This window comes from Giraffa tippelskirchi, chromosome 13 (genome assembly GCF_054371585.1).
Source record: "Giraffa tippelskirchi isolate mGirTip1 chromosome 13, T2T-mGirTip1v1.2.pri, whole genome shotgun sequence".
Lineage (NCBI taxonomy): Eukaryota > Metazoa > Chordata > Mammalia > Artiodactyla > Giraffidae > Giraffa > Giraffa tippelskirchi.
Window position 1 is genome coordinate 115359079 of NC_137287.1, and position 22815 is coordinate 115381893.

General features: G+C 44.6%; 1 protein-coding gene across 1 annotated transcript; it reads left to right on the forward strand.

Moving 5' to 3' along the window:
• Window positions 1-943: 943 nt before the first annotated feature.
• Window positions 944-8530, forward strand: LOC145532345 (trophoblast Kunitz domain protein 1-like). The gene is made up of 6 exons (XM_081557140.1): window positions 944-1037; window positions 3036-3119; window positions 4325-4384; window positions 5605-5688; window positions 7878-8073; window position 8530. Coding segments are annotated over exons 1-6 (519 nt in total).
• Window positions 8531-22815: the final 14285 nt, after the last annotated feature.

Consider the following 22815-nt stretch of genomic DNA (forward strand, 5'->3'; position numbering starts at 1 on the left):
CTTCCACAGCAACCACGTGATGTGGGCAGCATGGACTTCATGTGATACCTGAAGACACGGGATTCTAGGAGATTTAAATCCTCAGGAACAAAGTTAGGAAAATGCAGAGGTGGCCCCCACATTGAGGTTATGTGACCCCAAAACCACTGAGGGAGAGAGCAGGAGTAAGGAGGTGACTCCAGGTGATCATCCAAGGTCCCCTGAGGTCCACTTAGGCAGGCACCTCTTCTGTTTGTGAAACTACGTGAGGGGCAGCTATTGGTTATGCTGTGGAGACATGTTCAGCTCACCAGTTCCCCTCTGCCTCCTCCCCCTATTGCTTTTTCAATGCATAAACAGGCTTATATGCCAGAGCGAAATCACCTTCTCCAGCTAAGTCCCTGCCTGGACCAATGCCTGATGAAGGGCAAATGTCCATCTAGTGGAGAAGCTGGGGCAGTGGTTGTGGAAGGTGACCTGTGTCACACCTGTCATCTGAAGTAGGTGAGGGGGGTCAGGGTATTGAGGCCCAGATGTGATGACACGTGCCCGAGGCTGAAAAGGAGGACCTGGGCTCACACACTACTTTTCACTCATATGTCTTGTGATTTGCTCTCATCCACCCACTGACCATACATCGTGTGTCACGCACTACTGTAGGTGCTGGGATGCTCCCTGAGGGATCATATTGGACAAAACTGGACCTGTCTGATAACAATCTGTGTTTACATGAGACCATAGGCATAGTCAAATCTGAGAACTGCTGTTACTGGACATTTGGTCCCTACAGTCAGAAGCAGGAGGCTTGCCTTGGAGGGAGATTTTGCAATAAACAAGACTGACCCAGCTCCTCCCTTTCCCCACTCCCCTCCTCATTTCCTGATCCCACCCCTCAGCCAGGATATTAAAAGCTCAGTCTGTCCATCCCCAGCATCCTCAGGAGCCCTCCTGCAAGGCCACCAAGATGAACCAGCTCTGCATCTCCGCAGCCCTTCTCTTCCTCCTGGTCATCCTGGTGGACAGCACCCCGGTGTATGAACACCATACCCAGGACCAAGGTAGGTCCGGACTCACCTCTCCTGTACAGGTTCTGGGGAAATGACGGAAGTCCACGGAAGGGGGAGGGCAGGTGTGAGGTGGATGCTGCCAACCCTCTCTGGATTTCTCCTGTCACATTGGTCAGGATTTTTGTTTATCTGGTTGGTTTTGGCAGCATTGATCTTCCTCCCTATGCAAGAATATTCTCTAGTTACAGGGTTACTTTCTCTTTGTGGTTTGTGGGCTTCTCACCGTGGTGGCTTCTCTTGTTGCAGATCAGGGACTCTAAGCATCTGGGCTCAGTAGTTGCAGTTCACCTGCTTAGCTGCCCCAAGGCATGTGGAATTTTCCCAAACCAGGTATCAAACTCACGTCCCCTGAATTGGCAGACCAATTCTTATCTCCCGGACCACTGGGGAAGTCTTAATTTGCAAACTTTTATCTCCATTGACATCATGATTCTCATGAGGATATATATTAAAATTTTATATTAAATATGCATATATCCCACCAAAGTCTACCAGATCAAGGACCCCATTTCTAAGACTCTCTATTCCTGGTCGCTGCCTTGTCCCTGAACCTCATTGTAGTGTAGTAATAAAAAGCTGCATATTTGATCCTTCTCTTGGTTAATGGTTCAGGCCTCCTAAAACTCTCGTAATTTACTGACTTTATAGGCAGAGTAAAAAATGTGACTCAAGGTAACCTCAAGATGCAGTTGATCTCCAAGAAACCTCAAATATACATTTTGAGGTTACAGTTTTCACCACCTCTCATTCTAGCACCTCTGAGCGCAGGGGAGGAAACCGAGGGTGACATCAATCACCAATGGCAGATGATCCAACCAATACGCCTGTTTAGTGAACCCTAGAAAGAAATACATAAATACTGGTCCCAGAGGGCTTGTGGATTGGTGAATACAGAAAGATGACATGAGGGTGCTCTGCTCACTAGGGCACAGAGGCTGGGCACCTCACTTCCTCTTTGCCATATACATTTCCTCCATTCCACTTTCTTGAGTTATATTTTGTATATTAATTTGGGAATAGTTAGCAAGGCATCTTCCAAAATTTAGCAGGCAGTTCTATGGTACTGTTGAATTTGAAAGGCATTTGAGGTCATGGATACCCCGATTTTACCTATTTGATCACAAGCATGAGTGGCTCTGAACCTCATGGCTGGCATCTGAACTGAGGATGGTCTTCAGCCCTCAACCTGCAGAATCTGCAGTAGCTCCACAGATTTCAAATCAGAAGTAAACTGATTTGCTGGACACCCGTGGGTGTTTGGGAAACTTGTTCCCGTAGGTAAAGATACCACATATTTGTTGTCAGAGAAAAACCCAGACTCACGGTGATTTGGGGATTCAGATGATGCTCCGAAAGCAGGAGATATGAAAGTAAGACATTGCACCCAGAAACTGTTCTCAGCTATCTGTATTTTCAGACTTCATGGTAGAATCAGGTAGCTTATCAAATGGGTTGTAACATGATAGTATCTTCTCCTGGCCCTACTACCCACATGCCGTGTAGGTAAGTCATCTGCAGTTTTCTCATCTGAAGAGGGGTACGTGTTGTATGGGGTTTTGAACAGATTACCAGTTATGAATATAAAGAGTTGACTCACATTTCATAGTGAATTTTGTGCATTTTCCACCAAGATGTGTTGATCTGAAAACAATTTCTCTACCTACTTGCTTTGGGCAAGAAAGATATTTAGGTTCAAATAATGATTATTTCTCTATTATGAAAAACAACCAGAAGGCCTGATGGATAAGCAGAGCCACTGCAGAGAAAACAAGAAACACAGCCCCGTGTAGGTTTGCCCCTAGGAGCAAGGCTGATAAATATTAGTAAAGTCTCCGGGACCTTTCCTTTGTCCTCTTTTGACTATTATTTTATTATCCATATTTGTCCTATCCCTTGTTCACTGCTATTATTTTATTACGCATATTTGATCTTTGTCCTGGTGCATGGGCCAGGCCTCCTGAAACTCCTGGAATTTACTGTCTTTCATAGGTCTGGAGACAAGCCATAGAAGACGACTTGAGAAGCGCTCAGTAATAGATTTGGGTTCAGTTTTCTTCGATGCTGTGGCTGCAGGTTTGAACTTTCTGCACCTCTGGGGAGAGGAGAGGGCACTGAGATTGAGAACAGTCGCCACTGGCCAGTGATTCAGTCAATATACCTGTTTTGTGAAACCTCAACACAAATCCATGACTATGGGCATTCAGGGAGCTTTTCGGGTGGTAACACACGGCGGTGACATGAGGGCCCTGTGCTCCCTGGGGTGTGGAGACTCCCCACACCTCCACTTCCACTTTGCCCTGCACATCTCACTCATTTTGCTGTGCCTAGATTTATCCTTTATGATAATGTGATATCCCTATGTGAGCGGTCTTCCTGAGTTTGGTCATCAGATTTACTGAGTTATTGAACATGGAGTGAGGTAGTGAAACTTCTGAGTTTTAGATACTTTATCAAATCACTACCACTTCACTGTCATCTGAACTGAGGACAGCTTTGAGCCCTCAACATGCAGAATCTGTGCTAACTCCTTCAGTTCATATCAGAAGTAAATTGACTTGTTGTACACTTAGTAGGTGTTTGGGGTATTGGATTTCTTACTGGAGACACCACATATTTGGTGTCAGGGTAACCCAGACTCACTCTCCCTGTGCTTTGGGAGCTGGCGAGAGTCTTGGGAAGGGGAGTAATGAAAATAGCACACTGCACCCAGAAACTCTCACAAATTATCGATATTTTCAGAGTTCCTGGCCGAATAGTGTATTATATCAAATGAGTTGAGACAGGGCAATTTCTTGTCCCAACCCTGCCACCCACATGCTGTGTGTTCTGGGACAAGTCATTTACAGTTTCCTCATCTGAATAGCAGGTACATGGTACATGGATTCTTTGAACATATTACCAGACATAAATATAAAGAGTTTATTCGCATGCCATGGCCAATTTGCTCATTTTCCACCACAATATGTACTTTTGAAAAAATTCCTATACCTACTTCCTTGGGGCCAGAAAGTATATTTATGTGTCAAATAATGATTATCCCTCTATTATAAAGATTAATCAGAAAGACCTGGGACCTCTGAGCAGAGTAACTGCAGGGAAAGCATGAAACACAGCCCTTGTGTGGCTGGTTCATGGGACCAAGGCTGATACAATATTAGCAAAATCTCCAGGCCTTTTCCCTTGTCCACTTTTGACTATCATTTTATTATCCATGTTTGATCCTTTCCTGGTTCATGGTCCAAGACTCCTGAAAATGTTGGAATTTTTGTCTTTTATAGTTGCCGAGATTTTTAAAGGAATGGGATTGGATGAAATAAAAGGATTGGCTCAAACAATGAGTAAAGGTTTGAACTTTCTTTACTTGTGGGGAGAAGGGAGGGCACTGAGATTGAGATTGGTCACCACTGGCCGATGATTTAATAAATATGTCTATTTAGTGAAACCTCAAAAAAAAAAAAAAAACCCATCAATATAAGCTCCAAGAGGTTATGAGGTAGAAACAAATAGTGATGACGTAAGGGTGCTTGCTCACCAGGACATAGAGGCTCCATCCACCTCCACTCCTCCTTTGCCCTAAATATCTCCTCCATTTCATGGTTCCTGGGTTTTATCCTACACATTAACCTTAGAACAATAAGAGTCCTCCTGAGTTCATTCGCCTGTTCTGTTGTCATTGAGCATTGAGGTGGGGTCATGGAAACTCCCACTTTTAGTCACTTGGTCAAGAGCATGAGTGACTCGAGAACATATGGCTGACATCTGAAGTCAGGACAATGTTGACACCTCAACCTGTGGCATCAGCACTAACTCCACAGATACGGTATCAAAAGTCAGCTGACTGTGGTTCACCCGTGGAGTGTTGAGAATTGGATGGTGTTTGTGGAGAAACCACATATTTCATGTCAGGAAAAAAAAACCAGACTCACCCTCCCCTGTGATTTGAGGGCTCACATGAGGCTTGGAGAGAGGTGAGTAGTGAAAGGAGGACACTTCTCCCAGAAACTCTTACCAGTTATCTGTATTTTGAAGTTCTTAGCAAATCAGTAGCGTATCAAATGGGTTGTGACCTGACAGTATCTTGTCTGATGAGGCCACCCACATGCTTGTGTCCTGGGGCAGGTCATTCGCAGTTTCCTCATCTGAACAGGGGAAACCTGTTACATGAGTTCTTTGAACAGATGACAAGTCATGAATATAAAGTTTATTCACTTTTGACGGCCAGATTTGTCCATTTTCCACCACAATATGTTGATCTGAAAAGCATTTCTCTACCTACTTGTTTTGAACAAATAAAAATATCTCTTTATCAAGTAATGATTATTCCTCTATTATTAAAAACTAATTAAAAGATGTGGAACCACGGAGGAAAGCAACTTCAGGGAGAACAAGAAACTGCCCTTGTGTAGTAGGCTGTGGGACCAAAGATGTACAATATTACAAAAGTCTCCAAGCCCTTTCCCTTGTCCTTTTTTGACTGTTATTTTCTTATCCATGTTGATCCTTTCCCTGTTTCATGGACCAGGCCTCCTGGAAGCTCTTGTAATTTACTCTTTCATAGGTCAGATGATGATTTCTGGAAGGCAACTGGAGAACCATACAGTAGAGGTGTTCCTAACACAAATGCTCAAAGAAGAGAATAAAGGTTTGTAGTTTCTGCACCTCTGGGGAGAGGAAAGGTCGCTGAGAGTGACAGCAATCACCACTGGCTAATGATCCAACGACTATGCCTGTTTAGTGAAATCTAGAAAGAAATACATAAATGCTGGGGTCAGGAAGCTTGTGGGTTGGTGAATACTGGAAGATAATGTAAGGGTGTTCTGCTCACTAGGAGACAGTGGCTGGGCACACCCCCACCCCCACTTATCTTACACATCTCCTCCATTTTACTGCCTTGAATTATATTTTGTATATCAATCTGGGAAGAGTAAGCAAGGTTTTCCTAAGTTTAGCTGCAGATTCTATTTAGTTGTTGAATTTGAAGGTGGGACATGGATTCCCTGATTTTAGCCATTTGGTCACAAGCATGAGTGACTTGGAACCTCTTGGCTGGCATCTGAACTGAGGACAGTCTTGAGCCCGTAACCTGCAGAATCTGCAGTAACTCCATGAATTTCAAATCAGAAGTAAATGGACTCTCTGGACATCCAATGGGTGTTTGGGAAATTGGTTTTTGTTTGTAGGGACAGCACATATTTGCCGTCTGGGAAAAACTCATTCTCCCTTGTGATTCAGGGGCTCAGAGATGCTCTAAAAAGGGGGAGCAATGACAGTAAGACATTGCATCCAGAAACTGTTCTCAGTTATCTATTTTTCCAGATTTCCTGGCAGAATCAGGTAGTGTATCAGAGGAGCTGTAATTTGAGAGTATCTTGTCCTGGCCCTGCCAATCACATGCCATGTCCTGGGGCAAGACATCTGCAATTTTCTCATCTGAACAGGGGATGCATGTTATATGGGTTTTTGAAGAGATTACCAGTCATGAATATAAAGATTTGAATCACATTTCATGGTGAATTTTGGGCATTTTCCACCAAGAAGTTTAATCTGGAAACAATTTCTCTACCTACTTGTTTTGAGTAAGAAAGTATAAAGTGCCATATAATCATTATATGGCTTCCCAGGTGGTGCTAGTGGTAAAGAACCCACCTGCCAATGCAGGAGACCTGGGTTCGATCCCTGGGTCAGGAAGATGCCCTGGAGAAGGGCATGGAAACCCACTCCAGCATTCTTGCCTGGAGAATCCCATGGACAGAGGAGCCTGGTAGGCTACAGTCCATGGAGTCGCAAAGAGTCGGAAACAACTGAGTGACTTCACTTTCACTTTTCACTTTTCTGGGCTCATGAGGGTCTTCCAAACTCATCAACTTCACATACCAAAAGACACTTTTATTGTTCTCATCACATCAGAAATACTAAGATTTTTAGGAACAGTGTCAGGAAAAGGATGAAAAAACAAATATGTACATTTCTTCTTACAATCACAATATCAATAGTATCAACATTCGATTTATAGAATCCCTGTGAGGTAACCGAAGTAAACACAGTGGTATGTTTTCTTCATGCCTTTTTCCATTATAGCACGATTCCTTCAAAATTTTTATTAATGATTAATTTTATTAATGATTTTATTAAAATTTTATTAATAACCATACACATAAGTGCAGAGAATATTAATAGTATTATAAAACTCAGGCATCCAGACTCAGTAATTATTGACACATAAGGGATATTTCTTACCTGTGACCTGTTTATGTTGTAGAGTTGTGGGGTTTTTTTTGTTTTTTTAGCATTTATGCATTTATTGGGGTGAATTTGTTATTAGTTGCCAACCCCAGGTTCAGTAGTTATGGCATACCAACTTAGTGGCTACAGTATTTGGGGTTTAGTTTTCTGACAATGGATTGAACCCAGAATTCCTTTCTTGGAAGGCAGATTCTTAACCACTGGACCACTAGGGAAGCCTTACAGAAGTTTTAAGGCTAATAAGAGGCATTATCCCAATTTTGCTCAGTACTTCATAACAAAGTATACATTTGTACGTGATTACTGTATCCAGGAGATGGTGAAGGACAGGGAAGCCTGGCTGCAGTTCATGAGGTCGCAAAGAGTCCAGCACGACTGAGCGAATGAACAACTACAACTGTATCACGTCAGGCCTAGCAACGCTCATAATTATGTTCCAGAAAGAGGTTTTCAAATGGTCTTTTCAATTCGACCATCCCCCACCACCCTAACATTCTCTATTCCGAACAAATTGGTGGTTCTGGTTTTTGACCTCTTACAGAGCTCTGATGACCATCCTCATAACTGATGATTCCCCTCTCATTGCAGCAGATTCTAAGCCTGCCTTCTGCCTGGAGCCTAAATTAACAGGTCGTGGCGAGGCCTCGGGGCCCAGGTACTTCTACAATGCCAAGACCGGTCACTGTGAGCAGTTTACATATGGCGGCCTTGGAGGGAACGAAAATAACTTCTTAACAGAAGAGGCATGCGTGAAGACCTGTGGTCACGGGGCAGGGTCCCTGTGGTAAGACAGCGGGACAGGGCACAGGAGGAGGGGAAGGGCTGGGGACAGAGGGGGAGCTCAGGGGACCACACACCGTTCACCCCGCACAGTGTCTTCCTCCTCGCTGCTGCCAGGAGAAGAGGCCACAGTGTCCTGTGAAACCACACACTGAGCGGGTTCTCCAGTGAGGGAAGGGCAGAAGGTCAAGCCCAGAGGCCTCTTTGTGATCATCTGAGCCTGATCACATGCTCCTCTTTCTCAGTTGGGAACACTGCTTCAGCCACCCTCCAGGGCAGGTCTGCAGTGCTCCTGAGCACCCCACCTAGGCTTGGAAACCTCACTTCCATCTTGTTTGTGATTCGGGTCATGGGACCATAGTTCCATATTTTTTTGAAAGTATAGGATCTGTCAAGATGATAGGCTTTCATGTCTGGGCCTACAATGTTGGCACTCAGCAAGTTCTTTTTTTTTTTGCAGAGAACATGCAGAAAGTGGTCCCCAGAAACCCTGAAGCCTGAGGAGGACCCCTGCATGGCTGAGCTTTGGCTGCTTCTGAAACTGTTCAGTCTCCTCGCAGTTCTTTCCTCTACCCTCATCAGCCAGACCTGTCCATTTCCTTTCCTCCGTGGGTCTACAAATCTTAATTCTGTCTCATCCAGTTGGCTCTCAGCACCATGAGAACATGTCTTCCCTTTATCCCTAGTACTTAGCATGGTTCCTGGCTAAGGAGACAGTTCATAATTATCTGAGGAAGGAAGAGAGGGATGCAGAAACACATTCCCCATGACCAGAGTAACTATAGAGCCGGCGGTTTTATGACAGGATTTTTGTTTTAACCCCCATTCTCACAGCATCCTCACCTTCAACCCCCTCCCCCCATCACTGCTCTCCTTGTGTGTGCCCAAGGTGGAATTTTCAGCCTCCAGTTTTCAGCATCAGTCATGAGAGAAGAGTTTGGGATGAAGAAGCTCCTTGACCCCACAATCATGCTACATTTTCTTTTCTGTGGCTTCACCCACTGTGGCTTATATTTCAATAAATGCATATTCAAAATTAAACTGACTGGAGTTTGTAACTACAAACCTTAACCACTAGGGTCCATGGAAATGGTGGTCCTTCTCACTGTTCTGCAGAGTAGTCGGCACCTCCTGTTTCCCAGTCCACAGACTGTGCACTACTGGGTATAGGAAGCAAATTCATTATAGCATCATCGACCTCTCAGTAGGTCCCCCACGCTACACAAAACCTGGGAGACAGACACCTCTACATGATAGCTTTTATTCCTTTCTTCTAAGTTCAGTCAAATTTGGGGGCAAGTTGTCCTATGGGACTCTCAGAAGGAGAATGGGCTTTAGGCTCTATTGTCCACTTTCCTAAGGAATCCGATACCCCGAGGTGACTTGTGGGGAGGAGACTTCTTAGTTCAGTTTAAGAAGAGCTGCTGCTGCTGCTAAGTCACTTCAGTAGTGTCCGGCTCTGTGCGACCCCATAGACGGCAGCCCACCAGGCTCCTCCGTCCATGGGACTTTCCAGGCAAGAGTACTGGAGTGGGTTGCCATTGCCTTCTCCGTAAGAAGAGCAAGTACACTTTAGTGCCCCAGGCTCTATGTTAGCCTGCATTTTGCCTGCATTATTCTATTAACCATCCTAAGAGTCCTTCAAGAAAGGAAATGGAGGCATAACGATGACACTTAGCTGCTGCATTTGTTTCCTAACATGGCACCTTCCCACGCTCAAGTAGAGGCACATTGATGATGTTTTCCTGCTCTGTGTCAGAGAAGATGTAGGACTGAGGCACTTTGGGAAAACAGAGTATCTGTTTCATGACAGATGAGTAAAGTGAGCCATGGAGACCACAGTAGGCACAGTATCGCAATAAACAAGAACACAGATGGTGCTGATGCTATTACTCCCATGTAGTCTTGAGCAAATTTCTCAGCATCTCTGAGCTCTCTTTTCTTTAGTTATAAAATAAGGATAACAATCTTACTTGTTAATATTTCTAGCCAGAGACCAGTAGAAACATCCCATTCCTAGTTTAACGCCCGTTCTTAGTTGAACTCATTGGGTTTATTACTCACAGCAGCAAGGAACAGGAATCCTCTTGGAACAATATGCTGTCTCATTAAGACAACGTTAGAAAGAACTTACAGGATGTGGGCTGTGTTAGGTGATTTGGGGGAGGGTTTCAGGAAGTTGGCTTTGCTCTGGATGTTAGAAATGCTCTCAAAACTGTGTCGCGGGAATAGAACAGACAATCAAAAATGGCTCGGCAAGGTAGTCTTTACTTCTACAGAAGGGCACGCTACAGAGGAAGGTCTGGGAGCAAGCATACAGAGTCAGAAGTCGCTTCGGTTTTTATTCCTAAGACGCGGGCTCCCTCCTCCGGCTCCTCATAGGCTGAGAGTCACAGAGTTACAATCTTTCTCGATGTTGCCTAAATTTTTGATTGGACGACTTATAGTAACTATTTTCCCCACCCTTTCCCCCCAGCCCGCAAAATTAGTGTGCCAGGACAAAGCCTGCGAAATTAGCCCGCCAAAACGTTCTTGTGAAGAAGGAGAATCAGGAAGTGAAAAGAACAAAGGACTGGCAACTAGCCGCCATTTTAGGCTATATACCTTTCTGTTCAACTATTCTAAGAATGAATCGCTTCTTTATTTCTTATAAATTCTCCTTTGATAGAAAAAATCATAGCTTTCTTACATGGATGAAGGCAGTTCTGTAAATGGGTATCTTGATTTTAACTATAATAAGGGGAGACTAGATAGAGGTGAGAACTGTACTTGGTCAAGAAGTAGCAATCATTCAAGATAGGAAGTAGCAATCATTCAAGATAGGAAGGTGCTTGGTTATACCGGTGCTTTGTGTAATTTAGCTCCTTTTGTCAGTGCTCAAACATGATAATTGAAAGTCCTGTTTTAGTCTAGATCTTTCACAAACGCAGAATGGCCTCATCTGGTGTTGAAATTTTGTAAAATATTTATGTTGAGCAGAACATAGGACCATTGTGGTACCAGCTCAGGTCCTGACACTCAGAGGTTGCTTTTCTCTTTATCAATCTCATAGTGTCTGATGAGAATAAAAAAGTTGTATTTGTTAAATGCTTTGTCCAAGTCCTGGCAGAATAACCACTTAATGAATGTCAGATCTGATTGAAGTAATAGTAATACTATAAACATATGTTAATTTTTATTAATAGCTATTAGTTTATAGCAGCATCATGAAATGGCTTGGTATTAATGAAAGATTAGCTTCAGTTCAGTTCAGTTCAGTCGCTCAGTCGTGTCCGACTCTTTGCGACCCCATGAATTGCAGCACGCCAGGCCTCCCTGTCCATCACCAACTGCCGGAGTTTACCCAAACCCATGTCCATCGAGTCAGTGATGCCATCCAACCATCTCATCCTCTGTCGTCCCCTTCTCCTCCTGCCCCCAATCCTACCCAGCATTAGGGTCTTTTCCAATGAGTCAACTCTTCGCATTATGTGGCCAAAGTAGTGGAGTTTCAGCTTCAACATCAGTCCTTCCATGAACACCCAGGATTGATCTCCTTTAGGATGGATTGATTGGATCTCCTTGCAGTCCAAGGGACTCTCAAGAGTCTTCTCCAACACCACAGTTCAAAAGCGTCAATTCTGCGGCGCTCAGCTTTCTTCACCGTCCAACTCTCACATCCATACATGACCACTGGAAAAACCATAGCCTTGACTAGACAGACTTTTGTTGGCAAAGTAATGTCTCTGCTTTTAAATATGCTATCTAGGTTGGCCATAACCTTCCTTCCAAGAAGTAAGCGTCTTTTAATTTCATGGCTGCAATCATCATCAGCAGTGATTTTGGAGCCCCCAAAAATAAAGTCTGACACTATTTCCACTGTTTCCCCATCTATTTCCCATGAAGTGATGGGACCAGATGCCATGATCTTAGTTTTCTGAACGTTGAGTTTAAGCCAACTTTTTCACTCTCCTCTTTCACTTTCATCAAGAGGCTCTTTAGTTCTTCTTCACTTTCTGCCATAAGGGTGGTGTCATCTGCATATCTGAGGTTATTGATATTTCTCCCAGCAATCTTGATTCCAGCTTGTGTTTCTTCGAGCCCAGCGTTTCTCATGATGTACTCTGCATATAAGTTAAATAAGCAGGGTGACAATATACAGCCTTGACGTACTCCTTTTCCTATTTGGAACCAGTCTGTTGTTCCATGTCCAGTTCTAACTGCTGCTTCAGTAACTCACTATGTTGTTGTGTGATCTTGGGCAAGTCACTTCATCTCTCTGAGTCACAGGTTCTTTCTTTGTGAAATAGAATGATGGCGTCTGTCTTAAGCAATAACCAGGTTTGGGTACTTTTGAGAACCATGTTGACTCCACTGCTAAAGTGCAAACACCTGGACTGTACCCCTCCAGGCTCCTCTGTCCGTAGAATTTTCCAGGAAACAATACTGAGCGGGTTGCCATTTCTGTCTCCAGGGGATCTTCCTGATTTCTGTATTGAGTTTTAAAAAGGTTTTGAGGCTAAGAAAGCCTTGAAAACCCTCACCTCTGAGATTGGCCCTGTGTGGTCAGAGAGAGGGGGTAGGGTGGGGTCGGTTGAGATGAGGGGAAGCAGCCGGTCCCGCCTCACTGTCCCCTCCTGACGTCCAGCTTCTGAGTCTCCCATAGCTCGAGGTATTTTGTGAGGCTCTATTTGGAATCCCTGCTGGTAAGCCTGCCCACACCAGACTTCAGCATACCCTACAACGTCATCTGCCTCACATGCACGGTGGTGGTCATGTGCCATGGCTCTTCCTACAACCTATTCACCCGCACCTTCCGTATCAAAGAGCCGAGGAAGGGTGGCCTAACCAAGTGGCTGGCCAACCTCATCCGACGAGCCTGAGGCGTCTCGCCTCCCCTGACCCCCGAGACTTAGAGCTGTGCTGTTCAGAACAGTAGCCGTGAGTCAGACATGGCATTTGAACTTAAATTAATTTAAACTGAAAGTGCATTTCCTCAGGTGTACTAGCCACATTTCAAGTGCTCGGTAGCCACACGTGATTAGTGGCTGCTGTACTGGGCATCACGGGGACAAATGTTCCCCCTACTACAGAAAGTTCTGTTGAACAGCGCCGGCCTGGGTAACAGGATTTGCTAAAATATTTGTACCATTGTGTGGTAGGTGGAGATTACTGGTTGTGGAATAAAAAATATCTAATTCCTTGATTCTTTGTCTCCTGTCCTTAAGGCCTGGGGAGAGTTGGGGCCTAGGGAGTGTTTGGCAGGTACCTGAACTGGATCTCCTGTCCGATCCCCTCCCCCACCAAAAAAGCAACCAACCAACCAACCAAAGGCCCCTGCCTTCTCCCACCCCTGCCAGAAATTCCTTCTCATCTGCTTCCCTCCTCCCCCAGCATCCTCCTCTGACTGCTTCCCAGAACTCCCTGGGTTTGACAGGGAGTGTTTATGTCAACATCTCCACAGCCATGAAAGTGAATCATCCTGTTCGTTCCTTTTAGGAGCCCTGAGAGCCAGTCCCCTACCACCAGGGGTTGTGCTGGAGAGACGCTGGAGCCACAGAAGAGCTTTGGGTGACCATTTTCCAACCAGACGCTGCATTGCAGCCATTTGGGGCTCTTGTGAAATAATGCAGGTTCCTGGGTTCCAGATCCTGTGAATTCGATCAGTTTGGGTGGAGCCTAGCCTTCCAGTTTTTATGTTTTTATCCGACTCCTTGAGATCTTGGGTTCTGGGTGGTCCTCAGGCTACCCACAGGCTTTGAAACCCTTGGATTGAAGCCTGCCCTTGCCCACGTCCTAGCTGTGTAACCCCAGATTCCTGTGAAACAAGTCCTCTGGCAAGTGTCTGCCCTACCCCCACCTTCAGTCTCTTTCTCTGACACATTTGTCAAGTGTGTACATTACTTGTGGTCCTCCTCTCCCTCCCTTAGTTTTCCCATCCTAGTCTTTTTGTGAATTACCCATCAAACAGAATGCCTTGCTCCACTAATCACCATGCTCCTCTCAACTGCCAGGTTTACTCTATTTACGAAACCAGGTGACATGTTGCTTCTTCCAGGAAGTCTTCCTTGACACACCAAGGTTCTGTAGGTGCCCCTCCCCTCCCTGGACAGCTTTCATATTCCTTATCTCCCTGGTTGCTACTGTCCTTTAACTTCCATTAGACTAGGAGCTTCTTGGAGGCACAGGGGCTGTCCTACATCTGAATGCGTCTGCACTCAGGACAAGTTGTCAGTGCTCAGTCAACAAATGTGATTGTATGAATGGGTGTGGGCTACTGTGGCTTGGGGCCTGAGGGCTAGAGGTAGGGATGGGTAAGGCGAGGGGCTCTCTAAAAACCCCACCAGTATGAGTGCAGGGTCTTTAATACAGTGCATGCGTCAGTTGTACAGCTAACAGAGATGGGGCTGTTCAGGTTCCCTCTGAAGGTTTTCCCAGAGCTTCTAGAATGTACAAGCGATGTGTGGGCATGTGTAGGACAAGAGGTGGCGTGAGTGAGCTACTCCAGACCATGGGCAAAAGCAACTGGGTCAAGATGCTTTTACTCAAGTTTACTTCCAAGCAGTAAACACACCTTGTGTGACATAAGAATGCAGGTGAGTATGGGATTTCCCAGGTGAGTATGGGACTTCTTAGCCACTGGTGATCCAGTGGCTAAGACTCTGAGCTCCCAGTGCAGGAGGCACAGGTTCAATCCCTGGTCAGAGAACTAAGATCCTAGAGCAGCCAAAACAAACAACTAAATGAAATGAACCAATAAATAAATAAATAAACCAATAAATAAATAAATAAAAAGAACGTAAATTTTGATATATTTGATAGGCTATGACATGAATGTAATTTTGATATATTTGATAGGCTGCAACATGGTTGAAACTTGAGGACGTGATGCTATGTGAAACAAGCCAGTGATAAAAGAACAAGTAATGTATGCTTCCATGTATATGAGGTTTCAGAAGTAGTTAAACTCATAGAGACAGAAATTAGAGTGGTTGCACCCAGGGATTGCAGGTAGGGAGAAAGAGGAGTTAATTTTTAATGGGTACAAAGTTTCAGTTTGAGAAGGTGCAAAAGTTCTGGAGGTGAGTGATGGTAGCACAACAATGTGTGTTTATGCAATTGCACTAAATGGTAAACTCAGAAATGGTTAAAATGGTAAATTTCATGTAGTATATGTGTTGTGTGTGCTCAGTTGTGTCTGACTCTTTTCCTCCCCATAGATTTTAGCCTGCCAGGTTCCTCTATCCAAGGGATTTCTCCAGGCAAGAATACTTGAGTGGGTTGCCTTTTCCTCCTCCAGGGGATCTTCTGGACTCAGGGATGGAACCCACATCTCTTGGGTCTCCTTCAGTGGCAGGTAGATTCTCTACCACTGCGACACCTGGGAAGCCACATGTTGTATATATTTTACCACAATTTTTAAAATATGTAAAAATTTTTTTCCAGTATTCCTCTGGGTGGAGAGGAGAAAGCCAAGATTTCCCTGAATTTCTACCCCCTCCACACTCCTCCAGGCCATGGTTCCTGCTGGACAGGAAGAACATTCTGGCTCATCATGCAGCCCTGGGTAAGAAAGAGCAGCAGGCCAGGATCCAGGGACAGACATCCAAGGTCCCCAAGTTTCCATTCAGTCTGGCTTCCTTGAGGACCCCCTGGTGAAAGGGGAACTTGTGTCCTTTGTCCTGTCTTCATTCTGGGAACACAGGACAGTGAGGGCCTGGAGGGCTGGGGGTGGGGTGATGCAGGTTTGATCACCCCTGTGACTGTAAGCAATTTTGAGGACAAGCCCAGGGCCCTTGTAGGAAGGCTTCAGGCCACATTAACTTAGAACACTTTATTGACCCAGTCCCGGACGGATACAGGATGGGTTCAAAACAGCCTCTGAGTAGGAAGGGCAGCTGAGTCAGCTTTCAGTCAATGCCTGGGAACATGCAGGTGTCAGCAGCAGCAGCTCTTGTCCTTGGTCTCTGTGATGGAGATGACAGTCAGCTCCCTTCTTGGCTAGCCTGTTGGCATCCTAGAGCCAGAGCCATCGAGCTGTACTCCTTACCCAACCCCTTCAACATCCACCAGCCTGGGGACCTCCTCACTTCTATCACGTTCCACCATGATCATTGCTACAACCATGTTCATCACCTCTGCCAACAACAGGATCACCCATAAAGATTACATTTCTGTCTTCACCTCTGCCAGCTGCACTAGGTATTTTATTTACTTATTTTTATTTATCTGGTTGCACTGAGTCTTAGGTGTGCCATGGGCTATATTTTAGTTGTAGCATGGGGGATCTAGTTCCCTGATCTGGGATCAAATCCAGGCCCCCCACATTGGGAGGGTGGAATCTTAGCCACTGGACCACCAGGGAAGACCCCTCACCACGTGTTTTAAGAGGGCTTGCTACAATAACCAGTCTTCCTTTCATCTTTACTATCTGAGTCACCATCCACCAACGTCTTGCTGTCTACACCTCCAACACCCTCATTATCACACCCCAGCACTCAGTGACAGGTATCTCATTCCCCTTATTCTCATCATCACCAACTCCCATATTAACATAATCTGCATCACCATCAGCATCCTCATCAACACCCTCTCCCTTCACACCCAGCATCCTATCACCCCCATTACTCTTCCTATGTCTATCAGAGGGTTCACCAGGGGGTTGAAAAACCATCAAACACATCTCTGTGGTCTCAAAATTCTTGTAATTGCCCTGACAACCACCATAGGTAAAGGGCTCACACACACTGGATGTAGAGGTATAGAAGTATCAGAGCAAAGAAGCTTTGCCTGGGACTCTGACTGGGGGGAAGCTGGCACATGGCAGGGGTGGTTTGAAACAAGTCCTGGGAAGCCTCTTATTGAAGATCGTGTGCAAGGGTAAGAAAGAACAGAATGGTCACTGATGTGTCCTGTTAATGAACTGATCAACACTTTTTCCCCAGCACCTACTCTACACCAAGCACCCTCCTAGGTGTTTGCTATACTTGCCATTAGTTAAACAACTGAACGGAGAGGGTATTACTGTCCCCATTTCACAAATGTAGAAACCGAAGCTTGGAGAGGTTTGGGAATCTTCCCAAAATCATAAAGCCTGTAAGTTGAGAGAGGCTTGGGGTTTAAACCCAGATCCAATTTCAAGTCCCAAGTGCTGTATCCTATGGCCTCTCATAACTTGACATCAAGAAGTTGGTTGGAGCTTTGTTTATAGTGGGAAAAATTTCTAATTTGGAAAAAAAGTAAGTGTTCACCAACAGGGAATCAGTGGACCATTATGCAGTCACTAAAAAGCATAGAGTTGATGATATACAGCAACATGGAGAGAGGCACTTACCTTTTGTTGAACAAAAAAACAAAATTGCAAAATAAGACACCTGGTGTGTTCCTATGGCTATAAAATATACATATAAGCCCACAGAATGAAGACATGAAGGTTATTCCTCAGTATATTTAGAGCAGTTATCTCTGGGCGGTGGAATTTCAAATGATTTTTTTTTTCTAAAATTCTTTTTAGTGTCAGTTGAATGACAATGAGCTAGTGTCATTTTTCACTACCAGGAAAAAGATATTCATATTAAATAATCTTTAATATCCATGGGTAATCAGCAAATAAAGAAACTGGCCTCTTTTGCTGAATCACTTGTGATTTTAGCTCCTTTCACGTCTGGCTCTGGGTATCAAACACAGTGATTTATCAAACATGCACACACACACACATACATATACCCTCCCTCAACCATCTGCCTTGGACACTCAGGACCTCAGTGTATCTTTTTATGGATATAGCACACAGCACTTTGAGAATCACACTTTCCCTAATAAGGACAGCATTCCTCAAACTTATAAGCACATGGGTCAACTCAGCTCCACCAAACCATTTTGTGAATCCCCAATGCGAGTGACCTTGACCATGCTGGATTTCCTGGGAGAAGCTTAACATGGAATAGGAAAGAGGCACTATAGAAATGAACTTGAGACCTTCTATTTAGGCAGCAAATTCTCAATCTTGGTTAGAATATTAGAACCTCTTGAGGGATGTAAAAAAAGTCCTGATGCCCAGGCTTTGTCTCAAACCCATTAAATCAGAATTTTTGAATATGGGACCCAGAGAGACCTCAGGGGACTTGTGTGTGCAGCCAAGTTTGAGAATCTGGCCTCCTGTTCAAAGCACCATCAATGTTTCTTTTCTTGCTTAAGAATTCTAGAGCGTAGGATTCTGGAGAGCAGGATCATTGGAGCTGTGTGAAACAGCTTTTGCTTGTCTGTAAAGCTTTTGATTTCTCCTTCATATCTGAATGAGATCCTTGCTGGTATCGTATACTGGGATGTAGATTATTCTCTTTCATCACTTTAAGTATGTCCTGCCATTCCCTTCTAGCCTGAAGAGTTTCTATTGAAAGATCAGCTGTTATCCTTATGGGATAACACCCTTGTGTGTTATTTGTTTTTTTTCCCTTGCTGCTTTTAATATTTGTTCTTTGTGTTTGATCTTCATTAATTTGATTTATATGTGTCTTGGGGTGTTTCAGCTTCAGTTTAACCTGTTTGGGACTCTCTTGATTTGTTGGACTTGGATGGCTCTTTCCTTCCCCACTGTACAGAAGTTTTCAACTATTATATCCTCAAGTATTTTCTCATGCTCTTTCTTTTTGTCTTCTTCTTCTGGGACTCCTATGATTGGAATGTTGGGGTGTTTATCATTGTCCCAGAGGTCTCTGAGGTTGTCCTCATTTCTTTTAATTCATTTTTCTTTTCTCATTGCTGCTTCATTTATTTCTACCATTCTATCTTCCACCTCACTTGTCCTATCTTCTGCCTCATTTATTCTAATGTTAGTTCCCTCAGAGCACTTTTTATCTCAGTTATTGCATTATTCATTACTGATTGACTCTTTTTTATTTCTTCTAGGTCCTTGTTAAACATTTCTTGCATCTTCTCATTCCTTGTCTCTAGTCTATTTATCTGTAACTCCACTTTGTTTTCAAGATTTTGGATCATCTTCCCTATCATTATTCTGAATTCTTTTTCAGGTAGACTCCCTATCTCCTCCCCTTTTGTTTGGTTTGGTTATCATGTTCCCTTACCTGCTGAATATTTCTCGGCCTTTTCATTTTGTTTAGATTGCTGTGTTTTGGGTGGCCTTTCTGTAGGCTGAAAGTTTGTGGTTCCTCTTTATTGTGGAGGTTGCTCCCTGTGGGTGGGGTTGGACTATTGGCTTGTTAAGGTTTCCTGGATAGGGAGGCTTGTGTCGGTGTTCTGGTGGGTGGAGCTGGATCTCTTCTCTCTGGAGTGCAAAGAAGTGTCCAGTGGTGGGTTTTTAGGTGTCTATGGGTTTGGTGTAACTTTGCGCAGCCTGTATTTCAATGCACCGGGCTATGTTCCTGCGTTGCTGGAGAATTAACGTGGTATGTATTGCTCTGGAACTTGTTGGCCCTTGGGTGGAACTTGATTTCAGTGTAGGTATGGAGGCTTTTGTATGAGCTCTTGTCAGTTAATGTTCCCTGGAGTCAGAAGTTTTCTGGGGTTCTCAAGTTTTGGATTTAAGCTTCCTGCCTCGGGTTTTTAGTCTTATTCTTACAGTAGCCTCAATATCTCTCCATCCATACAGCACAGATGATAAAACATCTAGGTTAATGGTGAAAAAATTCTCCACAGTGAGGGACACCCAGAGAGGTTCACAGAGTTACATGGAGAAGAGAGAAGGGAGCAGGGAGAGACAGTTGACCAGGAGGACAAGACGGGGAATAAAACGGGGAGAGACCAATCTAGCCAGCAATCACTTCTTTAAGTGTTCATCACAGCCCACAACACCCAGAGAGATTCACAGAGTTCAGTAGAGAAGAGAAGGGGGAGGGAGGAGATAGAGGTGATGTGGGGGAGAAAAGGTAGAGTCAAAAGGAGAGATAGCAATCAAGCCAGTAATCGCACCCCTAGATAAAAATGGGTACTGAAGATTAGATTCTTAAAGGTAGAAAACTGATAATATCAAAAAGCAGAGATTAAAAATCTAGAGTAAAGGTTAGACTCTCAAAAATGGAATATTTAAAGTACAAAATGAAACAAAAAAATACAAAAAAAATCAATCACAAAAATTATAAAATGTATATATATGAAATTTGCTTTAAAAATAGGGTCTTTTTTTGCAAGGTAGTAGTAGGTTGTAAAAAGGAAAATTAAAGGAGTAATAAAAAACTCAAAAATAAAAAAATTTGAAAAATTAAAAAATGATAAGAGTAAAAATATATCTAGGAATTTCTCTGGAGCTGTAGAGGTCAGTATGGGGTCAGTTCAGTTTCAGATAGTTCCCTGTTCTAGCTTATACTTCTTCTCAAGGTTTATACACCCCTTCCCATGCTTAGTCAATGCTAACTACAGGGTTTTAATCTGTTGCACCTGTCACTTCCAAAGCGGTTCCCTCTTTGTTTATTTTGGCTTCCTCTGTTTGCAAGTCTCTTCAGTGTCTAATTTCCGCCCTCACACAAGAGGGCGAAGGTGGTCACTTATTTAGACTCACTTGATCAGTTGTGCTGTGGGGAGGGAGGAACACTGCAAACAAATATTACTGGTGTGTGTAGGTAGTGCTCGCAGTGTGTGGACCACAGTGGATTTGCCCCAGCTCATGGCTCGTGTGCCTTCCCAGTCTACTTACTCTGCTCGGGCTCCAGGTTGTTAGGCAGGGGAACTGTTCAAAGCGGGCCCTGAGTTTTGTGCACTTCCCTGGTCTAAGCTGCTCAGGTTCAGGTTCTTGGGTACTCCACAAAGGCACAGATTCAGTTGGGCACGCGTTTTGTGCCCTTCCCATGTCCAAGGAGCTCAGGCAACCAGGTGCTTGGTAAGCGCACTGTCCCGGTGGGTTGCGCATCTTAATCACCTCCCCGGTCCCAGCCTCTTGGTTTCCCAGATGCACTGCAAAGCACCATCTCAGGTGTGCCGTGTGTCTCCATTGGGGAGCTGATCTCTGGCTGCGACCCTCCTGGAAGATGTCAACCGTCCAGGATCCCAGGAAGACTTGGTTAGTAACTGGGAGCCTGCTCACAGTTAAGTGCAGGATGCCATCTCTGGGGCCGAGATTTCCCCTTGCCTTCTGGCTCTGGCTATTGCCCTCCTGCCTCTCTGCCTCCGGCAGGGGGATGGGCTGGTCCATACCCAGTTAGCTCTCCTTAGGTATTCGCTCAATCTTTTGTTCTGTGAGCAGGGCCCAGCCACGCCTTAGGTTAGAGCTTTTCACAGGAAAGTTCTCTCTCTCTCTCTTTTTTCTCTTTCTCTGGCTATACCAAAGTTTTGGCTGAGATCACATTAGCTCCCTCATATAGTCCTCAGGGCATTCAGGCCTGGCCCTTAGCCTAAGCATGCAACTTGCGCCTCCTTGCTCAGTCCCTGCTCACTGGTGGCAGACACAAGCATCTGGGCTACTTCTCTGCTCGGAGTTGCCATTAGCCGCAAATTCTGTGGTGTTTTTTTTTTCTCCTTCCAGTTATGCTGCCCTCTGAAATTACAAAACTCCACCACAGACCCTCTCCTCTGGTGAGAGGATTTCCTGGTGTTTGGAAACTTCTCCTCCTCCACGACTCCTTCCCTGGGATGGGTCTTCATCCCTAACAGTTTTGTCTCTCTTTTTGTCTCTTATATTTTGTCCTACGTCCTTTCAAAGAAAATGGGCTGCCTTTCTGAGTGCCTGGTGTTCTCTGCAAGCGTTCAAAAGTTCTTTTGCGGAAGTTGCTCAGCAGTAAAATGATCTTTTGATGAGCTCGTGTGGGAGAAAGTGGTTCCAAGTCCTATTCCTCTGCCATCTTAGGACTGCCACACCCCACGTGGTGAGGGGTTTTGAGTACTCTTCTCAACATAATATAGTCCCCAGTGTCTGAGCCCCAGACACAAATGGTAGAAAAGAGAGAATCTGAGTTTGTCTCAGACACCAAACATGTGAGATCTCTGCCAACAGGAACCAGTTCCCCCACACCCACTGGGCATCCAGAAATCAATTCACTTCTCATGCTAAATCCTCAGAGGTGACCTTGACCTCACAGGTTTAGGGCTCCATCTCTGAGAACTGCCCACAATTCAAGAGTTGACTCGAGCCCTGGGGTCATGTACACTTGTAAACAACTGGCTATAAATTCAGAGATCCCTTGACTCACCTCCCACGTTGAATATCAGAACCACTCACTGAATTCAGATAAGCCCTTTACATACTATTGCCAATCATTATCAATGATAAAACTCAGGGGCAGCAAAATGGAAGAGAAGCATAAGGCAAAGAGGAAGTAGGAAATGCTGAGTCTCCATGCCATCTCAGGACATACCTCCCTTACAAACCCTTAATGTTATCAGCTCCCTTGAAGCTCTCTGAATCTAGCGTGGTGGGTTTTTATTGAGGGTTGGAAGGAGGCAATTTGATGGAATCTTTGGCCATTGTAAATGGTACTCAGTATCAGTACTCACTTCTCTCCCCAGAGGGATTGGGGACTGATCACTTAACCCTCTAATCATCTGATGGCATGTTCTGGATCCAGGTGCACACAGACACTATTTAAGGCCTCATCCTCCACTAATCTCATTACTTAGAGAAAGACAATAAAATCCAAGGGTTTTGGGAGGCCTCGGGCATGAACCAGGGCGAGGATCATATATGGATCTTTTACTATTCTAAAGTGGGGTTTAGGGATAGCGTAGAGTCTAGCAATAGACAGTGTCAGAGAGGAAGTTCATGATTCTATAAAATGAGGTGGGATATTTTTATTAAAAGCAGAACACATAATGACACTTT